At 40.0% G+C, this 22,148-nt stretch overlaps 2 protein-coding genes across 9 annotated transcripts in view; one reads left to right on the plus strand and one right to left on the minus strand.

Moving 5' to 3' along the window:
• Positions 1 to 15,460, minus strand: part of Dtl (denticleless E3 ubiquitin protein ligase homolog) — a 38,575-nt gene extending 23,115 nt beyond the window's left edge. Inside the window, exons 1-8 of one of the 5 annotated variants that reach the window (XM_070041547.1) lie at positions 15,252 to 15,460; positions 10,498 to 10,623; positions 10,019 to 10,117; positions 9,049 to 9,110; positions 8,843 to 8,963; positions 5,872 to 5,937; positions 4,186 to 4,298; positions 2,170 to 2,243 (exon numbers count right to left, since the gene is read on the minus strand). In XM_070041547.1, coding sequence (XP_069897648.1) covers positions 2,170 to 2,243; positions 4,186 to 4,298; positions 5,872 to 5,937; positions 8,843 to 8,963; positions 9,049 to 9,110; positions 10,019 to 10,117; positions 10,498 to 10,623; positions 15,252 to 15,303 — 713 coding nt within the window. In that variant the 5' untranslated portion in view covers positions 15,304 to 15,460. The other 4 variants (XM_070041549.1, XM_070041550.1, XM_070041548.1 and 1 more) reach the window with 4 other exon arrangements.
• A 178-nt stretch (positions 15,461 to 15,638) lies between these two features.
• Positions 15,639 to 22,148, plus strand: part of Ints7 (integrator complex subunit 7) — a 67,997-nt gene continuing 61,487 nt past the window's right edge. For all 4 annotated transcript variants that reach the window (XR_011376313.1, XR_011376314.1, XR_011376316.1 and 1 more), the window contains exon 1: positions 15,639 to 15,856. Coding sequence is in view for 1 of the 4 variants with exons in the window: in XM_070041552.1 (XP_069897653.1) it covers positions 15,763 to 15,856 (94 nt within the window). In the remaining 3 variants the exon portion in view is untranslated. The remainder of the gene's footprint in view (positions 15,857 to 22,148) is intronic.

Here is a 22,148-nt window from a genome sequence, read left to right on the forward strand (position 1 = left end):
ACAAATAGTTATTTTCTAAGTCTTCTCCAACCCAAAGAATTTTACTTACATTGTAACATGATTTTTCATCTAACTCCTCGGCCACATTCACCAGGTACAGCAAGGACATCTCATTGGGAAATAAATTTATGTCACACTATTGTTTTCAATGCCAAGCTTATAATGCTTGACACAACGGAAACAGATGTGAATTGACCTAGTGATGGGTCACTGCAGTTTACTCCAAAGGAGCGGAAAAGGAAGATAAAGTTTGGATGCTGATAGTAACTGTTCCATTGTTTTTAGGAAAAACATTTCCTAATCCTTTAATAATCTGCATTTGCCCTTTGACATCGCAAGTAGCAAATTCTGCTCCTTTGGTTATATCTTTATACCTAACTCTTTAAGTAGTCCAGACACATTTTCCTGTGAAAGGGGAAAAATATTTTTTCATTATCCTATTGCGATAATTGTTTACTCTTTTATGTCTAGTTTATAGGCAAACAAGCTTGGTATAAAATGGCAGTATAAAGTAGCAGTGTCATTGGACACTAAACAAGCAAGCTTTCACAACCATTTATAACCACAGTACTAGCTTTTTACTTTTTATTCTTTTTGGTGGAACTTGATTGGGACTGAATTCAAGGCTTCCTGCTCCCATGCATGCAGTCTACCATTTCAGCTATACCTCTCCCTCTAGTCCCTTTTTGCCTTGGGTATTTTGTAGATAGAGTCTGGCTTTAAGGGACCAATCTGGCCTGTAATTCTCCAACCTGCACCTCCTGCCAGTGTCGCAATGACAGACTCATGCCATGTTGCACAGCCATTGAGGGAGATTGAGTCTCTTAAGCTATTAGGTCCAGGTCAGCCTTAAACCTCAATCCTCCATCTTTGCCTCCCAAGTAGCTAGGATTACAGGCTTGAGCCACTGTGTCCAGCTTCCACAGTAATAACGTTAGCCAACCTCATTCCTGCCTGAGTGTGTGGTCCACAGAATGGTTTTAGTATCCTAAGGAGACAATATGAAGCCTAGTCTAGTAAGGAGGCACTATTTTGTTTTTTTAAATTAAAGTGAGTTCTTTTGGCAGTACTAGGTTTCAATTAAGAGCTTGCAAGACAAGCATTTTACCAGTGCTGGCATGCTTCCAGCCCCTTTTGCTTATTTTTCAAATAGGGTCTTGTTTTCTGCATAGGCTGACCTGGAATGTGGTCGTATTTATGCTTCCCATGTGGGATTTCATGCAGGCCAATGTTTTACTGGCTGAGATGGTATCTCACAAACTTTTTGCCAGGCTGGGCTCAAACTGTGACTCTCATAATTTCAGCCTTCTTAGTAGTTAGGATTATAGGCACAAGTTATAGTGTCTGGTTTAAATTAAAAAATTTTTTTTTGTTGGTCGTGGGGCTGAACTCTGGGCCTGGGCGCTGTCCCTCAGCTCTTTAGCTCAAGGCTAGCGCCCTACCACTTGAGCCATAGTGCCACTTCTGGTTTTCTTCTGCTTATTTGGTGCTGAGGAATTGAACCCAGGGCCTCATGCATGAGAGGCAAGCACTTTACCACTGAGCCAACTTCCCAGGCCTAAATTAAAATTTTTGAAGGTAGCAATGTGCTTGGAGATATAGTGGATAAAGAAGTATGCTTTAAAGAGTCCCTTTCCACAACTTCTACAATGCTTGGAAGAAGCATGAGCCAATGAACAAACACCACAGACTTATTTGCAAGCCAAAATTCAGGTAAGTCTCAGATGGCAAGTATATGGAAGTATTTAGGCCTTACTATAAATCTTGTTAATTACTCCACAATGACTAAATTCATACCCAGAATCAGATTTCTCCTTTTAATAATATTCCTAGACCTGAAAAGTTAAAATCCAAAAATGAAAATGTATCCTGTATCAGTAAATTATACTGTGATGAAGCAAGCAAGCTACCTATCCAGCTTCTGTAAGCAAACACTTCACCTGTATGCTAGACAATGTGTTAAGTGTAAAACATGTATGTTCGTATTTAATTATTTAAGCAAGAGTTCCAATTCCTAATTTTCTAGTGATCTGTAGTTCCTTTTCTCAGGTGGGATACAATGTCAAAAGTTAAAAGCATTCACACTCAATTGTAAAAGGACAATGTGACTGTCTTATCACGCTCATGAAAGATACTTAATCAAAAGAACCAAGACATATAGTCTCTTACCCATCTACGGCTCCTGCTGAAACCAACGTATTCTCATCTTGAAAGAGGACCACAGTAACACTTTGCTGGTAATCCTAATAGCACAAGAAAGAAAAAGAAGGAAATTCTGTCTTTGGTATTACAACTTTTATCATAAAGAGAACAGGTGTTTAAAAATGGCTCCCCTACAATTCTGAATATTCTCTTTTCAATAAACCTAAATATATTTGTAAGAAAATGAGCCAAACATTGTTATAGCATTTGTGTTAACTTTAAGAAATAAACTGGAGACAAAGATTTTACTTGTCTCAGTCTACTTAGAATTTCCCTACTAATGATCTGTGTTTATCTATAAAAAACTGATTTAAGCCAGGCATTAATGACCCATGCCTTTAATCCTAGCTACTCAGGAGGCGAAGATCTGAGGGTTGTGGTTTGAAACCAGTGGGAACAGGAAAGTGTAAGACTCTTATTCCAATAAACTACCCCAAAACTGGAAGTGGCTCAGGGGGAAGTGTTATCCTTGAGCAAAAAAAGCTAGAGACAGCTCCCAAGGCCTGAGTTCAAATTCCAGGACTGGTAAAAACAAAAAACAAGAAACCAACCTAACTTTTCTGTGCCTGTTTCATCTATAAAATGTTGCTGTACTCCTCTCTACTCAGGAATCTGAGATCTGAGTATCATGGTTCAAAGTCAACACTGGCAGGAAAGTCAGTAAGACTCTTATCTCCAATCAACCCCCAGAAAACAGGAAGTGGGGCGATAGTTCAAAGGGGTAGGGTGCTAGCCTTGAGAGAAAAACCTCAGGGATAGTGCCCAGGTCCTGAGTTAAAGCCCCAAGATACACACACACACACACACACACACACACGCACGCACGCACGCACGCACGCACGTGCACGCACACACACACACACACACACACACACACACACACACACACACACACACACACACACACACACACACGAGTGAAAAGACAGCATCCTCTAAAAGTTAAAGGGGCAACTTTTTGTTACTGCATAAGTAGTTCTAGATCTGAATCTCACTACATGACAAGAAGGTCATATACTATCTTCATCTGGACTCTATAAAGACCAGTCTGTTTCCATTCAAACTGTATCCTGTGTTTGGATACATTCTTATGTTGTAATAGTTTAGCAATTACATATTTCTTCAAATATTTACTTGGATGCTACAAAATAAGTAACATTAGAGAAATGTATTAAAGTGAAAGCAATGATGGTTTTTCCAAGAAAAAAAAAGATGCATCACAGGCATAGTCTGAGCCATTGATAAATAAAATAGTATTTCTTAAATACATTTAATATTTTGCTATATGTTTAGAAAGTATAAAAAAATGAACATCTTTTCTACAGCCTTTTATTATGCAGACAAGGATTTCTTCCCTCTAGGTACCTCTATCTTTCCTAATGAATCACATTATGCTGCAGTTATATGAATGTATGAAGATTTCTAAGGATAACTTTCAGAAAGCTGTATTTTTTTTGGTTGGTCATGGGGCTTGAACTATGGGCCTGGGTGCTATCCCTCAGTTCTTCAGCTCAAGGCTAACGCTCTACCACTTGAGCCACAGCACCACTTCTGTCTTTTTCTGCTTATGTGGTGCTGAGGAATCAAACTCAGGGCTTCATGCATGCGAGGCAAGCACTCTACCACTGAGCCACCTTCCTAGCCCCTAAAAAGCTAATTTTTTAAAATGTTCTCTAGATAACTCACTAGTTTGAGAGCCATCATAGTAGGTGCTGTGTAAGCTCTAAAGTACTGATATCAAATGGAAATTATTTTTATTTACCTAATCCAAAGTACCCATCTGTATGCATAACAAACTTCCTAGAAAAAAACACATAAGGTGTGGTGATGTATGTCTGTAATCCTTCAGAAGTAAATCTTAGTTGGGAAGCTAAATTTGAGGGGATCATGAGATTGAGTCCAGCCTCAACTACATCCTGACAATCTGTTAAAAAAAAAACAACAAAAACCTATTCGTATGTGTGTACATCTCTGAAACCTTACCACAGAAGGAGCAAGTCCTTTTGAATTCTGCTTCTTCTTGGGTTTTGAAGGGGTTTGCTTGTCTGAGGCATTGTGAGCGCCACTGATTTGATTCACTTGCCTATAAAACCCGTCTGAAAGATATTCCATCAAAACTGGTTTAGCTGTTTTCAATCTCATGCTGAATGTAACATCTTGAACATAAAGACCTCAATACTAAGTAATTTTTTTAAAAACCAGATCAATGAAATTAGAGAGCAGTTTTACCAGTGAGATTAAAAGCAAAACAAAACAAAAACACAATAGCCAGGAGCCAGAGGCTCACGCCTATATTCCTAGCTATTCAGGGGGCTGAGATCTGAGGATCATGGGTCAAAACCAGTTGGTACAGGAAGGTCTATGAGGTTCTTATCCCCAATTAACCACCAAAAAGCTGGAAGGGGAGCCGTGGCTCAATGGTAGAGTATTGATCTTGAACAAAAAACTAGGAGACAATGCCCAGGCTCTGGGTTTAAGCTCTAATACTGGTACAAAAACAAAACAACTAATGTTTATGGAAGCTTTATTTATAATGGTCAATACTTGGAAGCAACCAAAGTATCCTTAAGCAGGTGAGTGGATAAACTGTGATTTAGCAAGACAACAAGTTGCTATTCAGCAGTAAAACAAGGCTGGTAAGCCTTAAAGACTTGAAGAAAAAAGTTACATGAATATTACTAAATGAAAGAAGCCCACCTGAAAAAGCTATATACTGATTCCAAATACCTGCTGGCATTCTGAAAAAGGCAAAGCTATGGAGACAAAAAAAAAAAAAAAAAAAAAAAGTGGCGCCAGGCGCTGGTGGCTCACGCCTATAATCCTAGCTACTCAGGAGGCTGAGATCTGAGGATCGCGGTTCAAAGCCAGCCCGGGCGGGAGAGACTATGAGACTCCCATCTCCAATAAACCACCAGAAAACCGGAAGTGGCGCTGTAGCTCAAGTGGTAGAGTGCTCGCCTTGAGCTGAAGAGCTGAGGGACAGCGCCCAGGCCCAGAGTTCAAGCCCCACGACCGACAAAAAATAAAAAATAAATAAATCAGTGGCTGCTAGGATTGTTAGGAGGTAGGTCTGAATAGCAGTGAAACTATTCTGTAAGATTTATCATTATACATTTGTACATAAATGTACAAGAGCGAACCCTAAAGCAAACTATAGACTTGGGGTGATAATAATGTGGTGAGGTAGTGTGTAAATAAACCATTTAGGCATAGGATGGTTTATGTGAGCAGCTGTTATGTGTGTAGAGCTTTAGAGCATATGGAAACTACTTTCCGTTCAATGTTGCTGTGAAGCTAAAACTGCTTTACAAAATGAAGTCATATTAATGGTATCATAGGGAAATTTAAGCTTATATTTAACTTCATCTATTTCTTTAAAACTTAAAAAAGGAAAAGGTAAATAAGAGAGCCTATGTATATGTAAGTTTAATGCTGTCAATCATTTAGGTAAAGGACACTATAAATCAGATGATGCTATAAAGAAATGGAAAAGTGTAACTATACTTTCAATAATAAGTAGTATCCTGAGAATTGAACAGAGCAGAATGGAGGACTATGAACACATATGCCCCCTAGTGGTACGAGATAAAATCACTAACATTTTTGATTCAAAATAATTAAGTGTGGTTAATCTCTATCAAAATTAAAATACAACCAGATTAAAACTACCTTTTTTATTGCACCTGATGTCCCAGACCATAATGTTGCCATCTCTTCCACCTGTACAGAATACAGCTGTAAAGAAAATTTATCAAGATGTTAACAAAATTAGTCAATGACATATTTTAACTATATAAAGCATTCTTAGCTAGGTACTGAATTTGGAAATAGGGACTGAATTTAGCAATAACAACTAAAAAAAATAAAGTACAGGTAGGTGTTGGTGGCTCACATCTGTGATCCTAGCTGCTCAGGAGGCCGAGAGCAGGATTACAGTTTGAGGCCAGCATGGGGGGAAACGTTCTTCAGACTCTTAAATAACCAGCAAGCTGGGTACTGAAGGCTCATGTCAGGAATCTTAGCTACTCAGGAGGCTGAGTATTAACCACTAGAAAACTGTCGCACTGTGGCTCTAAGTACTAGTCTTGAGCAAGACCTCAGGGACAGTGTCCAGGCCCTTAGTTCAAGTCCACAACTGACAAAATAAATAAATATAAAAAAAAATCAGATTTATTAGAGGTGAGAGTCTCTGAGATTTGACTGCTTGGGTAGAGGACCAAACCACTATCCTCAGATCATAACCTCCCATGTAGCTAAAATTACAGGAGTAAACCACCAGCACCTGCTGTTTCCTAAATTCTATATACTTTACACAAACGATAGCAATCTGTGCTATCAACTTTATTAGGTAAGTGCTGCCCCTATTTTGGTGACAAATGTGAAGATAAGTAACTTGTAAAGGTTTTTTTTTTTTTGGGGGGGGGGTTGGTTATGGGGCTTGAACTCTGGGCTTGGGTGCTGTCGCTCAGCTCTTCAGCTCAAGGTGAGTTCTCTGCCACTTAAGTCACAGCACCACCTCTGGTTTTCTGGTGGTTAATTGGAGATGAGTCTCATGGACTTCCCAGCCAGGGCTGGCTTTGAATGGCAATCCTCAGATCTCAGCCTCCTGAGTAGATAGGATTATAGGTGTGAGCCATTGCCACCTGGTGTAAAGGTATACTCAGCAGTATAAATCCATAGCTGAGACTCTAATCCTTTTAGATGCATTGCTTCAGTAGAAACAACATAAAGTATCCACAAAATTGTATAAAGGTTCCTCTGGGTACAGGAGGAGAGCAATGGGATTGAAGAGAGGAACATAGGAGAACTTCAATGTATCTTTAATATTTTATCCTTTGAAATCAAGTAAAAGAGGATTGGGGTTATATAGCTCAGTGGGTGAGCAACTGCATAACACAACCAACCCCCCCCTCCCCACATACACACTCCATGCAATTTAGGGTAAAAGTAAGAAACTACCCTTTTGTTTTGCAGGAGGGTTAGGGGTTGGGGTTGATGGTCCTGAGGATTACACTGAGGCCTGGGTGCTGTCCCTGAGCTTTGTTTTGCTCAAGACTAGCACTCTTCCACTTGAATCACGGCCCCATTTCTGGCTTTTTGGTTAACTGGATGGTTAATTGTATATAAGAGTCTCATGGACTATCCTGCTCAGGCTGGCTTCAAACTGTAATCCTCAGATATCAGCCTCCTGAGTAGCTAGGATTACAGGTGTGAGCCACTAATATGATACTTCAGAATTTTTTTTTTTTTTTGCCAGTCATGGGGCCTAAACTCTGGGCCTGGGCACTGTCTCTCAGCTCTTCAGCTCCAGGCTAGTGCTCTACCACTTGAGCCATAGCACGACTTCCGGCTTTTTCTGCTTATGTGGTGCCGAGAAATCGAACCCAGGGCCTCATGCATGCAAGGCAAGCGCTCTACCACTGAGCTACCTTCCTAGCCCTTACTTCAGAATTTTTATACCTAATAGAAAATATGCTTCAAGAATAAAAGGTAGCTGGGTGTCGGTGGCTCACGCCTGTAATCCTAGTTACTCAGGAGGCTGAGATCTGAGGATGATGCATGTTCAAAGCCAACCCGGGCAGGAAAGTCTGTGAGACTCTTATCTCCAATAAATCACTAGAAAACTAGAAGTGGCGCTGGGGCCCAAGCAGTAAAAGAAAAGAATAAAGGGTAGCTTATTATTACTAGACTTGCACTTAAGGTAAGTTCTCCGGGACAAGGATAAAAATGACACTGACAGAGAGAAATCATGATTTCAGTTTTGGGAACTTAAGTGCTTGCAAAAATGCCAAGGATAGAAATACAGATCTACATCAATACAAGTAGAGTGAAAACAGAAACATAGCAAAATTTTTTAGATAAGAATCATAGCCATGGGTTGGAGGCATGGCCCAGGTAGTAAAGTACCAGCCAATGAGCAAGTGTAGGAGTCCTAGTGTTGGACCAAAACAGACAACAATCATAACCAGTTTATCATACCCAGTTTTCACTTCAATCTCATGTTCTATTTATCTTTTTGGGGGGAGGGGATGCCATACCAGGGTCTGAACAAAGGACCTTATACTTGTTTTACCTGCTTGCTCACACCTCCTGAGTCATGCTATAATCTGGCTTTTTGTTGGTGACTTGAAGACAGAACTCTTCAGCTCAAGGTTAGTGCTCTACCACTTGCGCCATAGCACCACTTCCGGTTTTTCTGCTTATGTGGTGCTGAGGCATCGAACCCAGGGCCTCATGCATGCAAGGCAAGCACTCTACCACTGAGCCACCTTCCCAGCCCAATCTTTCGTATTTTTTTTTTTTGCCCAGGTTGGCTCTGAATTGCAATCCGCCAGGTCTAAGCTTCTTGAGTAGCTAGGATCACAGAAATAAGCCAACCGAATGTGGCTTCCAACTAAATAGTTCGAGAGTTAATGAGTAACTAGTACAAAAGATTTGACTTCAATGGACCTTCAATGTTAAATAGAGGTATTGTAGCTGTTCATACCAGAAGATTCAGGCATTTAAAGATAAGTGGAAGAGAATGACCATAGAATGGGCCTAATATACTTGATTTCTTTAAGGTTTCCATTCATATCAGAATCTAAATTTCCCCACAACAAAAGCTTTTAAGGAGATAAAAGGATAAGCACAAACCTACCTTTCTCAAACTTAGAGAAGGCAACAGACTTGAGGCTGCATTGATGACCTTTGCATGTTCCAATCAGCTCACCAGCTTTTACATCCCAAAATTTGGCTGATTGATCACCTGATGCCGTAACCTTTCAATAATAAGGTAGTACACATTTTAAAAAGTAACCTTTCATCAATATTTATCCAGAGTCAAATGAAATGAAAGCTACTTACAAGTTTAAGTTCACCAGGGACCCAGGCCAAGTCAAAGACAGCATTCCAATGTGCCATCCATTCTAAATAAAGTATAAATATGAATCATCTAGATTGCTCTATTGGAGCCATTAAAAACAGCTTAAATGCTTTACACTAATAAAAACATCAATGCTCAGCACTGTAAAGTTTCTGGGCCAGGGAAAATCATATTACACATTTTCTTCATTACCACATAGGAGAATTTTCATCCCATGCCAAATTACTTTTATGAATAGACAAGAAGTACTCTCTAATATGGAATCTTTTTGAAACATTCTCCTGCTCAAAAACCTTTATAGAAAGTGCTCTCTAACTGGAACCATTTTAGTAACCACATTTCTCTATTATCTTATTCCAACCAAACCAAATCACTCCTTATTTTCTTATTATATTCATGCTTTTCAACCTCTAGGTCTTTGCTGGTGCTTTTCCCTCTACTTACCAGAGTGCCCTCTTCCATTGCCATATGTCTATATACCACAGATCAACTCAAATATTCTATCATTAAATTAAAAAAAAAATTCCTGATCTGATTTTGTATATCTACATTTATGGCCTTTGTTTTACTATAGTTAATTCCATACTATATATACTTTCTTGTTCTAAATGATAAGGTCAGAAATTAGTTTTATATGTGAAAATATATGATTCTCAATATTTAAAGCCTGTTTCCCCAACCGTGCTAAGTGTAAAAAATTTAAATTTGAAGACTGTAATCCCAGTTACTCAAGAGGCTAAGATCCTAGGATCGAGGTTCAAAGCAGGTCTGAGCAGAAAAGTCCGTGAAACTCAAATTTCCAACTAAGCACTAAAGAAGCTGGAATTGGAGGTATGGCTTAAATGGTAGAGCACAAAAGCTCAGAGATAGTGCCTAAGCCGAGTTCAAGCCCCAGGACGGGCACACACGTGCACACACACACAAAATGGGGAAATAAAACTACAGACTTACCTTTGCAGCACTTTTTTTTGCTAATTTGTGATTCTGTGTTATATAATCTAACAAAGCCTTCTTCGTTGGCAACTGCTAAAATGTGCTCCATGTTGGGGGCTAAATAAGAAATAAGAGAATACATGAAAAGTAACATAAAAGTTTTCAGTTGACTATCAAGGTATTAAGTGATTCAAAACTATCAAAATTATCTTCACATAGACTCAAGTAGACAAAGTAAATCAAAATCGGTACTGGCCAATAGCAAATAAAAACATATGATATACTTCTATTTCTGTCCATATTGTCCCAGTGAATCACAGAAAGATACATATTCAAACAAATCAAACAGATCTATAGGGCAAAACTATTTTCATGGTAGTTGAGCCTTAGTAACCTTTTTTCATGTAATTCTTTGAAAAACTAGTGTTATATTTTCCCTCTATGGTAGGAAATAAATTATTTCTGTCCAGGCTTAGCCTTGCTGGTAATTCTCTTACCAGAAGAAAAGGTGCATCCAAAAGGAGGAACTGGGGCTCCTGATTCTCCATAAGAAGTGTGTTCATCATTATAGCTGCACTGATAACCATTTAGAAGGGACTGCAGAGGGTAATATGAAGACCATCCTAAAACAAAAGAAAGCCTTTTCAATTTCTAAGTATTATCACATTTGAACACCTTTCACAAAGGCAGAGATAATTGTTTATGCTTAAGGAGGTTTTTTTCCCCCCATTGGTTGTGAGGCTTGAACTCTTGGCCTGGGAGCTATCCCTGAACTCTTCAGCTCAAGGCTAGTGCTCTATCACTTGAGCCACAGAGCCACGTCTGGTTTTCTGGTGGTTTATTGGAGATAAGGATCTCACAGATGTTCCTGCCCAGGGTTGGCTTTGAACTGTGATCCTCAGATCTCAAGCCTCCTGAGTAGTTAGGATTATAGGCATGAGCCACTGGTGCCCAGCAGAGTTTTAGATATCTAATATAGATCCATTTACTAACTATGGTCTCCTCTAGAATGCCATTTTTGATATTTTCTAAGAGAAAAATGAAAGTGCACTCCCAACTTTGAAGTAAGGCACAGTTTTGGGTTTACAATCTTAATTACCAATTCTCAGTATACTAAGATTAGAAGAAGCAAGTAGCCTTTATATATTAAAAAAGATCTTATCTGCTGGATGCAGTGGCTCAAGCCTATATAATCCTAGTTACTTAGTGGGTGGAGATTTGGTTCATCTCAAGTATCAATCAAATTCAGAGAAGCACCAAAAAGGAAGGTCATGGTCCAGGCTAGGCTGATCTTCAGTTTAAACCCTACTATGGCCACAAAAACAAAGACATCTTGTCCCTTGTCCCACAAAAGCATCATCATTAAACTATCAGTCTCTTGAGTGAAAACCTTGCTATGTCCTTGGAGTCTCTAAACCAACATTACTACAAACTCTAAAGTTACTAATGACTACCACACATAATCTAGCAGTCAAAAGTGAAATATATTTATGTGCTTATAACAGTAATATATTCACTAAGAAAATAATAAAAGTTTTATGAATGTTTTCTTTACTGTGCTGTAACTAAGGGCCAGTTATAGTATGCTAAAGAGTATTAGAACAATCTTGTTAATGTGTACCATGATCCTAAATGGTAAGCCCACCTTCAGAGATTTGTTTTTATGTTACCATGGAGGCTGACCTACCAAATTATGGGACCAAGAATGTTACAGGTCTGGGAAGGTGGCTCAGTGGTAGAGTACTTGCCTTGCATGCATGAGGCCCTGGGTTCAATTCCTCAGCACCACATAAGCAAAAAGTAAAAAAAGCCAGAAGAATGTTACAGATATCAGGAATATTTGCACATATTTCAGTTGGTAGGCATCCTTAATCTTATAAAACCCAAAACCTATTTTTCCCCCCAGTTGTACTGGGTCCTGGTGCTTGCTAGGCACTACTTCATAATTTCAATGTCAGACAATAAAAACAAAGCTGTTAAAACCACTAAAAGTATGCAATAACCATTTATGTTAGGTTCAAAAAAAAAATAAAAACAAAAACCTCCATTTTAAGTATAAATGTTCTTGTGTAGTGTTCATTTTTAAAAGTCTAATTAAAGAAATTTAAAAGTAGATCAAACTGATTATCATATGATACTCTGCAAAACTTAGTGTCTTACAATTAAATAGTAACTTTTCCACTACTCCTCATGGACTACAACTAATACCCAAACCAAGACTAACCCTGAAGTAACTTGCTGAGAGGTCCCTGCTTATTTTTCTATTTTTACAACTCCTTACAACACAATCTTGATAAGTTTCCTTAAGGTACTTTTGTTGTTTTTGTCTTTTTCTGGTACTGGAATCAAACCTAGAATGTTGTACTTGCTAGGCAAGCATGGGGCCATACATCCCAGCCTACTTTTGGACTTTTACCGTGTAATAAACCTAACTTGCAACCACCACAACACTCATTATTTACTCATTCTATAGCTTTAGACCCTGGGGTTTACATGTAAACTTCCCAAGAAGTATACAGGATATGAAAGTTTTTAGAGAACCAATTTCTAAATGCTCAATTTACACACTTACACACATACTTCCAAAACTGGTCTGTGAAGGTGAGAAGGTTGAGGTACTTCCCTTTCTCTTCCATCTTCATTACTTCCTTTCTTATACTTTACAGAAAGACATTCACACAACCCCATTTTATACCTTGCAAGGTATTTTAAAAATACACTTTCAAAATTATATTATTTCTACCAGTTGCATACAGATTACTGTAATTTAATCCAAGGGAAAATTTTAGCTCTTGAATTCTTTTTTTTTTTTTTGGTCCAGTCGTGGGGCCTGAACTCTGGACCTGGACACTATCCCTCAGCTCTTCAGCTCAAGGCTAGCGCTCTACCACTTGAGCCATAGCACCACTTCCGGCTATTTCCTTTTTGCTTATGTGGTGCTGAGAAATCGAACCCAGGGCCTCAGGCATGCAAGGCAAGCGCTCTACCACTGAGCCACCTTCCCAGCCCTTGAATTCTTAAGTTCATATTAAACAGAAATATATAGCTATATGTACATATGTATAAGTGTGTATGTGTAAACACAGACATATTGGACACAGAGGAGTTAATAGGAGAGATTAGTAAAAACTTTTTAACTATACAATTATATTGATTAGAATATATTCTATGAGAGAAATAAAATGGAAATAAGGGGAAAAGCAATGGATAAGGTTTGTTAAAAATAGATGACTTTATATAAATTCACTTTATTTATATTCTATTTAAAATGTAAATATTTACAATATGGTCAGAAATTCTATACATAAACTTGTAATATACACTTAAAAATACACATAAGAAGTAATCAAACTTCCACTGTGTAGAGATCACTGGGAACAATGAAGAATTAAACTGGAGAGAAGGAAACTAAGAACCCATTTAGGAGATATTTTGTAATCTAGATAAGAAGGTATTAAGACCTAGGCTAGAGAAATGGAATGGTAAATACAGTATAAAACAGACCCAATATGTGTAAAGATACAACATCAGCGGGGATAAAGAAGATGATCAGTTCAAGAAAATTTAAGGGAACTTTCTGAATATGTAATAAATAATGAGGCAGATAAAGTCATGGAGTGATCACTCACTAAAATAAGTAATATAACAGGTCTGGAGGAAAAGTGAGTTCACTTTTGCACATCTAAATTTGAGATGTCTGTCTGACTACCTGGGTGAAGATCAACCCACTCAGCTCTTATAGAAATGAATCTAAAATATAAGGAACAAAAGGTCGTAGGTAGAAGGAGCCTAATTTATGGATATAATTATGTATGGGAATAGGGAGAAGAAAGGGTGACACCAAAACTGAGGAAAAAGATGTCTGCATAGACTTCAGTAGGTAACATATAATAATGAATGGTTTTCAGTGCCTACCACATAGAATATTTGTGAATAGGAGGAAGAAGAAACCAGAGGAGCACAGAAAAAAAAATCAGTCATAAAGGATGAATAGCTTTCCAATTTATCAGAGCAGGGTGCAATAAAACTAAGGTGATTTAATGCTACAGACAGTTAACAATCACTGCACTGCTGCCATTCCTGACGAGGGCAAAGTTACTCAAAATTACAGAAGAGACAGAGAAAAAAGCCATTTTGAGTGTAATTACCAAGAGGGAAGTAAGGATGGTACAGTTTTAGACGGGGCACTAAAAGTTAAAAGACCAGTCAACATTTCAATATCCTTTTCTTACACCCACTCCCCAAACAACAAAATGTTCTCAGATTCTTTTCTTTTTGTTGTCCACGTGGTTTCAAGGGGGAAGGAAGACAATTGGGTATAACAGACCTTTAAACGTGCAAGATTTCATTTCTATCCACGTTAATCTAGATCGTTAACTTCTTTACTAGAGATTCAAGTTGGTGAAACCCAAACCCGAGCTCGTCTCTTGAACTGCCAAACGGTTTAACCTAAGAAGCCTAAGGGACTGTAGAAAATGAGTTTAATTTGTGTACAGCACCACGAGGCTGTCCAAAGACACTCCGTGAAGTAGAAAACAAAATACTTTGATTCCATTCCTCGACTACTTCTGGCAAGGAAAAACATCTGGAATAATTATAGTTCAATCTATTAACAATGGTCACGGGGGGGAGGGACGGGGAGAGGTTCTCAGCATCTGTCACTCTGTAATTGGGAAATTTTTTTTTATGACCAGTGGTGACGGGGGTGGGGGGGGGGGAAGATTTTGACGCTGCTAAAAGCAGATGTCTGGTCTTCTCCGCAGGAACTGAGTTCCTGAACAGCGAGGTCACGGTCACGGATGTGTGCAACAGCAAATAATAAGGATCACTAAGACTCTACATCGATCGCACGAATACAAGCCGACGATCTCACAGTTATTCCGAGAACGCATGCCTCCCCCCCCCCCCCCGCCCCAAACTCACACACCCCTCCATGCATTTTCTAGCTAACGCGCGATATTGACGTAAGCAGTGAGGGGCCCGGGAGGCCAGTCAACTCCACGTCCTTCCTTCGGCCTACACGACTAGTTTTAAAAGTCCGATTGCGATTAAAAAGTGTCCGGGGGGAATGGAGGAAGAACTTTTCCCAGTAGTTTCGCTAACATTAACTCTTGCCGCCCGAGAATTCGGAAGGGCCGGGAAATGGATGGGAGTCGGCCCGGATCCCAAGTGGTTTTTTTGGGGGGGGGGGGGTGAGGGTGGGGGAGGTGAATCCCGCCAGCCACGAGCATCATTTAAGACCGTTACTCACCATTCCTCGAGACGCCAAGCTGAGGCTGGCGGAGTACCGAGTTGAAGAGCATCTGGACCAGGAAAAAAAGGCTCAGCTGAGAAAAAAGCCGTGAAAATCGGCCGCCACGTTCGGTGGGAACCGTGGACTGAGCTCTCCGCGGCACGACCCGTTAAGAGCCTCCAACTCCCGCCACTGTAAGCCCCGGCCGCCAAACTCCGCGCCAAACTGACGTCACGCCCTCTGATTGGCTCCCACCGCTGCGTCCGGGCGCTTCTGAGTCACTTCCCCCTTTGCGTCCCCGCCTTCTTTTTGCTCAGCCGCGGGAACTCAGGGTTCAGAAGCTCCCTGAGCGCCTGCGCGGGGGGCCCGCGGAGGCGCCTGCGAGCGGCGGGGACACCATGACGCATGCGTAAGACAGCTTGACAAAGCGCGGAGGAAAAATCCGCGAGACGGCGCCTGGAGAAGATGGCGGTGTGGAGGGAGAGTTTGCAATCTTTCTGACTAGGCTAGTGGAGGAACTATTCGGGTCATGGCGTCGAACTCAACTAAGTCTTTCCTGGCAGATGCCGGGTATGGTGAACAGGAACTGGATGCCAACTCTGCGCTCATGGAATTGGACAAAGGTATTGGAAAGAGCGGGCTGAGCGGGCGGAACGCGTCGTGGGGGGGAATGGCGCCACCCCGTGGTGGTGGCCTCGGGAGGGTGCGGAGACGCATGCGCGGAGGTTGGCTGGGCGAGGAGGGTTTTGGCGGCTCCGGGAGGTTGCGGGCAGATTTCGGGATTGGTTCCCCACCAGCCGAACAAGTGGCGATCGCTCGTGAGGAGCCCGTTTTGACCACTGGAGGGCCCAGTACTCCAGTTTCGCAAACAGTGGCGAGTGGTTAGTTTTCTGAAATTGCTAGATGGTGAAATTATTTTTTCGGGACCTTCATTTGCGACGAAGTTTTCGACCAGTACCGAAGAATCGCTTGCACTTTATTGTGTGTTTTTGCTTTTCTTCTGTGTCTGTTAACCTGAGATGTACAAAACAGGTTAAATACGGTGGAGGCCATCCAAAAAGATGCGCATTTTACAGACGAGTTCCACGAGTTCGCCGTGTAGGGGCGGGGGGGGGGGGGGCGTGCGGGTAGAGCTGGGGAGTTAGAGAGAGGTAAATTTTAAGTTCTGCTGAGTTTGTCATCCATAGACAAGCAATCCAATTTCAGGCTTAGTGTCTACAACGTGAGTACAATACCGGGCTGGCAAGAGTTGTAAGTATTACATAGCATAATGGTATGCAAAAAATGTTATTTATTAAGTATTGAAGAGCTCGACCTTCCATGTCGGGTATAGGAAGCAAGCAGGGGTATTTATCAATAAAGAACTCAAGTGTTCATTGAAACCTTTTTTTCAATGTACTTAAAGGATCTTTATTGTATGAGCGGACCATTTTATCACCTAGTATACACTTAATTCTATAAAGCCGGTGTATGATGGCTTTCGTAATAAATAATGAAGAGCTGGACTAGAAGTCATAAGGATCTTTGAGCCACTTTTGGTTTTCTGACTTGGACAATGCCTGTTGATTTTTTTTTTTTTTTTTTTGGTCAGTCTTGGGGTCTGAACTCTGGGCCTGGGCGCTGTCTCTCAAAGCTAGCGCTCTACCACTTGAGCCACAGCACCACTTCCGGCTCTTCTGCTTATGTGGTGCTGAGGAATCGAACCCAGGACCTCATGCATCAAGGAAAGCACTCTACCACTGAGCCACCTTCCCAGTCTCTTGAGGTGTTTTTTGTTGTTGTTTTGGTTGTAATACTTGTATTGGGTTGGTCTAAGTAAGTGTTCCTGGGATTTTTTTTTTTTTTTGGGTCCGGTGGTGGGGCCTGAACTCTGGGCCTGGGCGCTGTCCCTCAGCTCTTCAGCTCAAGACTAGCGCTCTACCACTTGAGCCATAGCGCCACTTCCGGCTTTTTTCTTTTTGCTTATGTGGTGCTGAGGAATTGAACCCAGGGCCTCATGCATGCAAGGCAAGCACTCTACCACTGAGCCACCTTCTCAGCCCAATGTTCCTGGGATTTTGTCTTGTTTTAAGCACAAATATTTATTGACGGAACAAAGAATACAATATTAATGGGACAGTAGACACAACTGTGGATTAAAACAACTTGCTGTACATCTGAAGGGAAGGAAAACCATAATTTTAGGAATTTTGTATATGTAAAGCAAGAAACTTCTGAAGTACTCTCTAACTGATGAACATCAAACAGTTCTTTCCTTTTTTTTTTTTATTACTTTTTTTTGTGTGTGTGGGGGGTCCAGTCGTGGGGCCTGAATGCTGGGCCTGGGCGCTGTCCCTCAGCTCCTCAGCTCAAGGCTAGCGCTCTACTGCTTGAGCCACAGTGCCACTTCTGGCTTTTTTCTTTTTTGCTTATGTGGTGCTGAGGAATCGAACCCAGGGCCTCATGCATGCAAGGCAAGCGCTCTACCACTGAGCCACCTTCCCAGCCCCAGTTCTTTCCTTTTATACAATTCCCAAAATCAATGATATTCTTTCTTAAAGAATTTCTCATTCCTTTATACTTGAGACAGTCAGCCTATTTTTTTTGTACCTATATCTTTTCAGCCTGATTTTTTTTTCTTTATTTTGAGCAATTTCCTTCCTAAAAAATAGTTTAAACATCTTGGATAGCCTTCCAAAGCAAGGAAACAAGCAAGCAAACAAGCACTAAGTCAGAAAGTCAGTCAAGGTGAATATAGACTAGTAAACTAAACCAGCTTTGGCAAAACAGTTGCTCTGGCTCCCTCAAAGACCTGGAATACCACATTTAGGTTGCTCCACTAGTGCCAAATCTTGTTTGTTTCTTTTTCTTTCTTTCTTTCTTTCTTTTTTTTTTTTTTTTTTTTTTTTTGCTGGTCCTTGGGCTTGAACTCTGGGCCTAGGTACTGTCTCTGAGCCACTTTGTGTTTAAGGCCAACACTCTACCACTTGAGCCACAGCACCACTTCTGGCCTATTCTGAGTAGTTTATTGGAGATAAAGAGTCTCATGGACTTCCCTTCCCTGTCTGGCTTCAAACCAGGATCCTCAGATCTCAGCATCCTGTGTAGCTAGGGTTACACGTGCGAGCCACCAGCTCCTGGCTCCAAATCTTGTTTCTGAAGGATTTGCAGTGTTCTACACTAGGAACTAGGAAGGGAATGTAACCAGATATTTCATGATACAATACATACAATGCTTTAGACTTGCATTAGGACCTGACTGTGACTTCCACTATTAACATTTATCAAAGGTGAAATTCGTAAAGAATCTTGTATAAAATTCCAAGACAATCTTTAATTTTGGACTGGGATTAGTTAGGTACTTCTATAACACTAGTCATACTTACTTCATAGAGAAGTTTGGTTACTGAAAGCTGAAAATGCATCATTCCAGAGACATTAAGTGAGAATAGATAAAAATTGCCAAACTGCGAAACTACTCTTCCAAGTAAGAAGGATATTGATAGGCATAGCTTTGGTGCCAAGTAGAACATAAGAAATTTTGATAAGACAAAAGCTAGCTAGCCACAGATGTGGCTCATGCTTGTAATCCTAGCTGCTCAGGAGACTGAAATCTGGAAGCTTGAGTTTCAGAGTCAGCCCAGAAGAGTCCAAAAGACTACCATCTCATTCATTGGCAAGAAGCCAGACTGGAGGCATAACTCAAGTGGTGGACCTTCAACCATGAACAAGCAAGCCAGTTGAGAGTGTAAAGTTTTAAGTTTAAACCCAGGTTCAGGAGGAAAAAGAAGGCAGAGGGAGAGGGAAAGCGGAAAGGCTCAAGTGGGTGGTGGGTTGGGTGGCAAGGAAGTAGGAAGCAAAGGATAGATAATACCAGGAGTATGCAGGGAGCCTCACTGCTATATCCTGTAAGAGCTTTGCAGACTGGTTCTTGGCATGAGACCCTTTCTCACTTTCTCAAGACTAGATGGTGTCAGCAGGAGAGGGAAAGATGATATAAATGAACCCTGCTTATATATCAAAGGCAGCTTTGTATGGACAGAACAGGTTTGGGATTGTCATGCAATCGCAGTAGTACTTGGAGAAGGGGGAATGACAGAATGGAGGTAGAGGCTGCTATACGGGAAGACTTAGGATAGTTCTTAAATACTGAAAGCAAAGTGCAGTATGCTGCTTTAGCTATTGACTGGTGCTGGTCCATTCATGTCTGCTCTTTTTATTATCCTGAATGAGTTGGAAATGTCAGAGTTCTCAAGAACCCATGGATTCTGGTCCTTTTACTCTGAAAAAAAGTCATTGCTTATTTCCTTAAAAATGAAAGAAATAATTTGCCTAACTTCTGTGATTATAATGAAACATTAATATTAGTAAAGTGCTTCTGCTGACACAGAATAAGCATCTAAGGTGTATATATTATCATCATTTTGATTAACTGCCATTTTGACTTATTTTTATTTAAACTCATATATCATTTCTATTTTTTCCATACTTTCTACTTGCTTTTTTCTTTGTCATTTTGTTTTTACTTCTTTACATGGGGCATAGCCTCATCTCATTGGCTTCATTGTTATTATTTTTTAACTTTTAATTTTTTTGGTGCTGATCCTGAGGCTTAAACTCAGGGTCTTAGGGTTAGGGTGTTGTCCCTAGGCTTCTTTTGCTCAAAGGGTAGCGCTCTAACACTTGAGCCACAGCTCCACTTCTGTCCTTAAACTCATTTACCCTGATGGCCTTGAGAAACAAGAGTCTCTTTTAAGTAAAATTGACAACAGAAAAGCCAAAACATTTCTCTCACCACATTTAAAAATTATCTTGAGTGTATTTCTAATCATTGTTGAAACAAATCATTGTGGGTCTTTTTGTTTTTCAAGAGAAGGAAACACATTCTGTCAAGGAGCTCTTCTCTATACATGGTCTGTTTCCTACTTCACTTTTTTCATCCCAACTCAGATGAACTCACTACAAATAGAATTTTACTGTTTGTGTCTAATTGGTAGTAAGTGGGGGGGGAGGGGAATCAGTTATTGCAGAGTTTAGTCGAAAACCTCTTTTCCCAGCATATATACCTAAGCTACCTCTATTCCACTCACCTCCATCCTCAACCTTAACCTTCCTCTTCCCTATGTGCTTCACTGCCCTGTGTGAAGACTTTGATACTCCATTGGTAGTTACTTAGACTGTCTTTATTGGCACTATTTTTGGTAGGGAAAAAACTTTTGGAGCTTCCTTGGTAGTTCTTTTATGTGCGTATGGGAGTGAGTGAGGGAGGGATACGTTCTAAGCATCTCAATTAGAAATTAGAAATTAGAATTTTCCCACAGAAGCATTTATTGTTAAGTATTATTAGCTTTCAGATTACTGTCAGTGCTGATAGTACTATATTTTTTCTATGAGGAAGTATGTTCCAGATACCAAACAATGGAAGTTGCCTGCACAGATTTATTTAGTGCTTGTCTTTTGTACTGAAATATTGTGGCACCTGGGAAAAAGCCTTCAGATTTTCTTTGTCACTTTCTAACAATAAGCAGAGGGTACTGCACAGACATATTCTGTTATTTATTTTGTATGGAGATAGAATTAGCAGTTTGTGAATGGTGAACTACCAAAAGAAAGAAACATTTGAAAATGATGTGATTAAATCCTTAAGGTATTCATTTTAGTGTGTTTATTTGTTGGGTTTTATTTTTGTTCTTTGCTTCTTTAAAATCAGGCTTATTGAGGAATAATATATATATATATGTTAAAATTTGCCAGATGTATACAATCATGAAACTATGACCACAGTCAAGATATTTCCATTACCCTGGCAAGTTTCTTTTTGCCTCTTTGTAGTTATTTCTCTCTCTCCAGCCCCTGGACACCTTTGATCTGTTTTTGTCTCCGTAGTTTTACCTTTTCTAGAATGTTATATAGAATGCATTAAATATGTAGTCTTTGGACTGGCTTCTTTCATTTAGTCTAAAGATTTTTGAGATCTTATATGGTTAAAATAATATGATCAAAATAGGATTTTATGACTCATACAAAGAGATTTTTTCCCTCTTGTTTATGATACTTAAAAAGGGAGAGAATAAAAGAACAATTCTCAGGGAGAATACATTCAATAGATGGGGTATATTAACCATATACTGAATGACTGATTTGGCTTAAAGTCAATTATTGAGGTGTAGTTGTTGAATGAGGATGGAAGCAGAGCTATGTCTATATAAAAGGAATTCAAGTCTGAGATACACCTTTTTATAAAAGGTTCTTAAAGGAGATAATTTGACTAACACAATGGATAATATAGAATACTAGCAAGTGGTGCTGAAATTGGAGTTTTAGACTCCATACCCAAACTTTAAGCTTCCACATAGCAGGTCTAATCACTTGTCTCTTTATGACAAATAAAGAGACATGGCAAGTGAAAAAAAAAAAAAGGAGATTTATTATGGCCAACCCACGAGAGGACAATATGTAGGGTTTTTTTTTTTTCCAAGTCATTTTCAGGGTACAGACAAGTTTTAGCTTTAGATAGACAAAGAACTGGGGATAAAGAAGAGAGTTCTGTGTGAATATTAAATAGTCATAGAGGTCAGAGATAGTGGCAGGTAGTCTCCCAGTATTTTCTCTCACAATTGGTCTGGTGGCGCCTGGTTGACCATTTTCCTATACCTGAATTTTGAGGGTTCCTAAGGAGAATTAATAATTGACATCACTTAAGGGAAGTAATCTGGTTCCCCAAAGTGATTACTCCTGTTTGAGGATGCACCCACATCTTTATAGGAGCGCGTGTGCGTGCGTGTGTGTGTGTGTGTGTGTGTGTGTGTGTGTGTGTGTGTGTGTGTGTGTACATTATAGGTAATTGTTTCCATGGCATATGTGTGCACCTGTGCATCATCACCTTCAAAGTGAAACAATACCTTAGAGTAAAGACAAATTCGAAACGAAGGCAGA

The sequence above is a fragment of the Dipodomys merriami genome, unplaced genomic scaffold, assembly GCF_024711535.1.
Source record: "Dipodomys merriami isolate MVZ:Mamm:240054 unplaced genomic scaffold, mDipMer1.0.p SCAF_31, whole genome shotgun sequence".
Classification (NCBI taxonomy): domain Eukaryota; kingdom Metazoa; phylum Chordata; class Mammalia; order Rodentia; family Heteromyidae; genus Dipodomys; species Dipodomys merriami.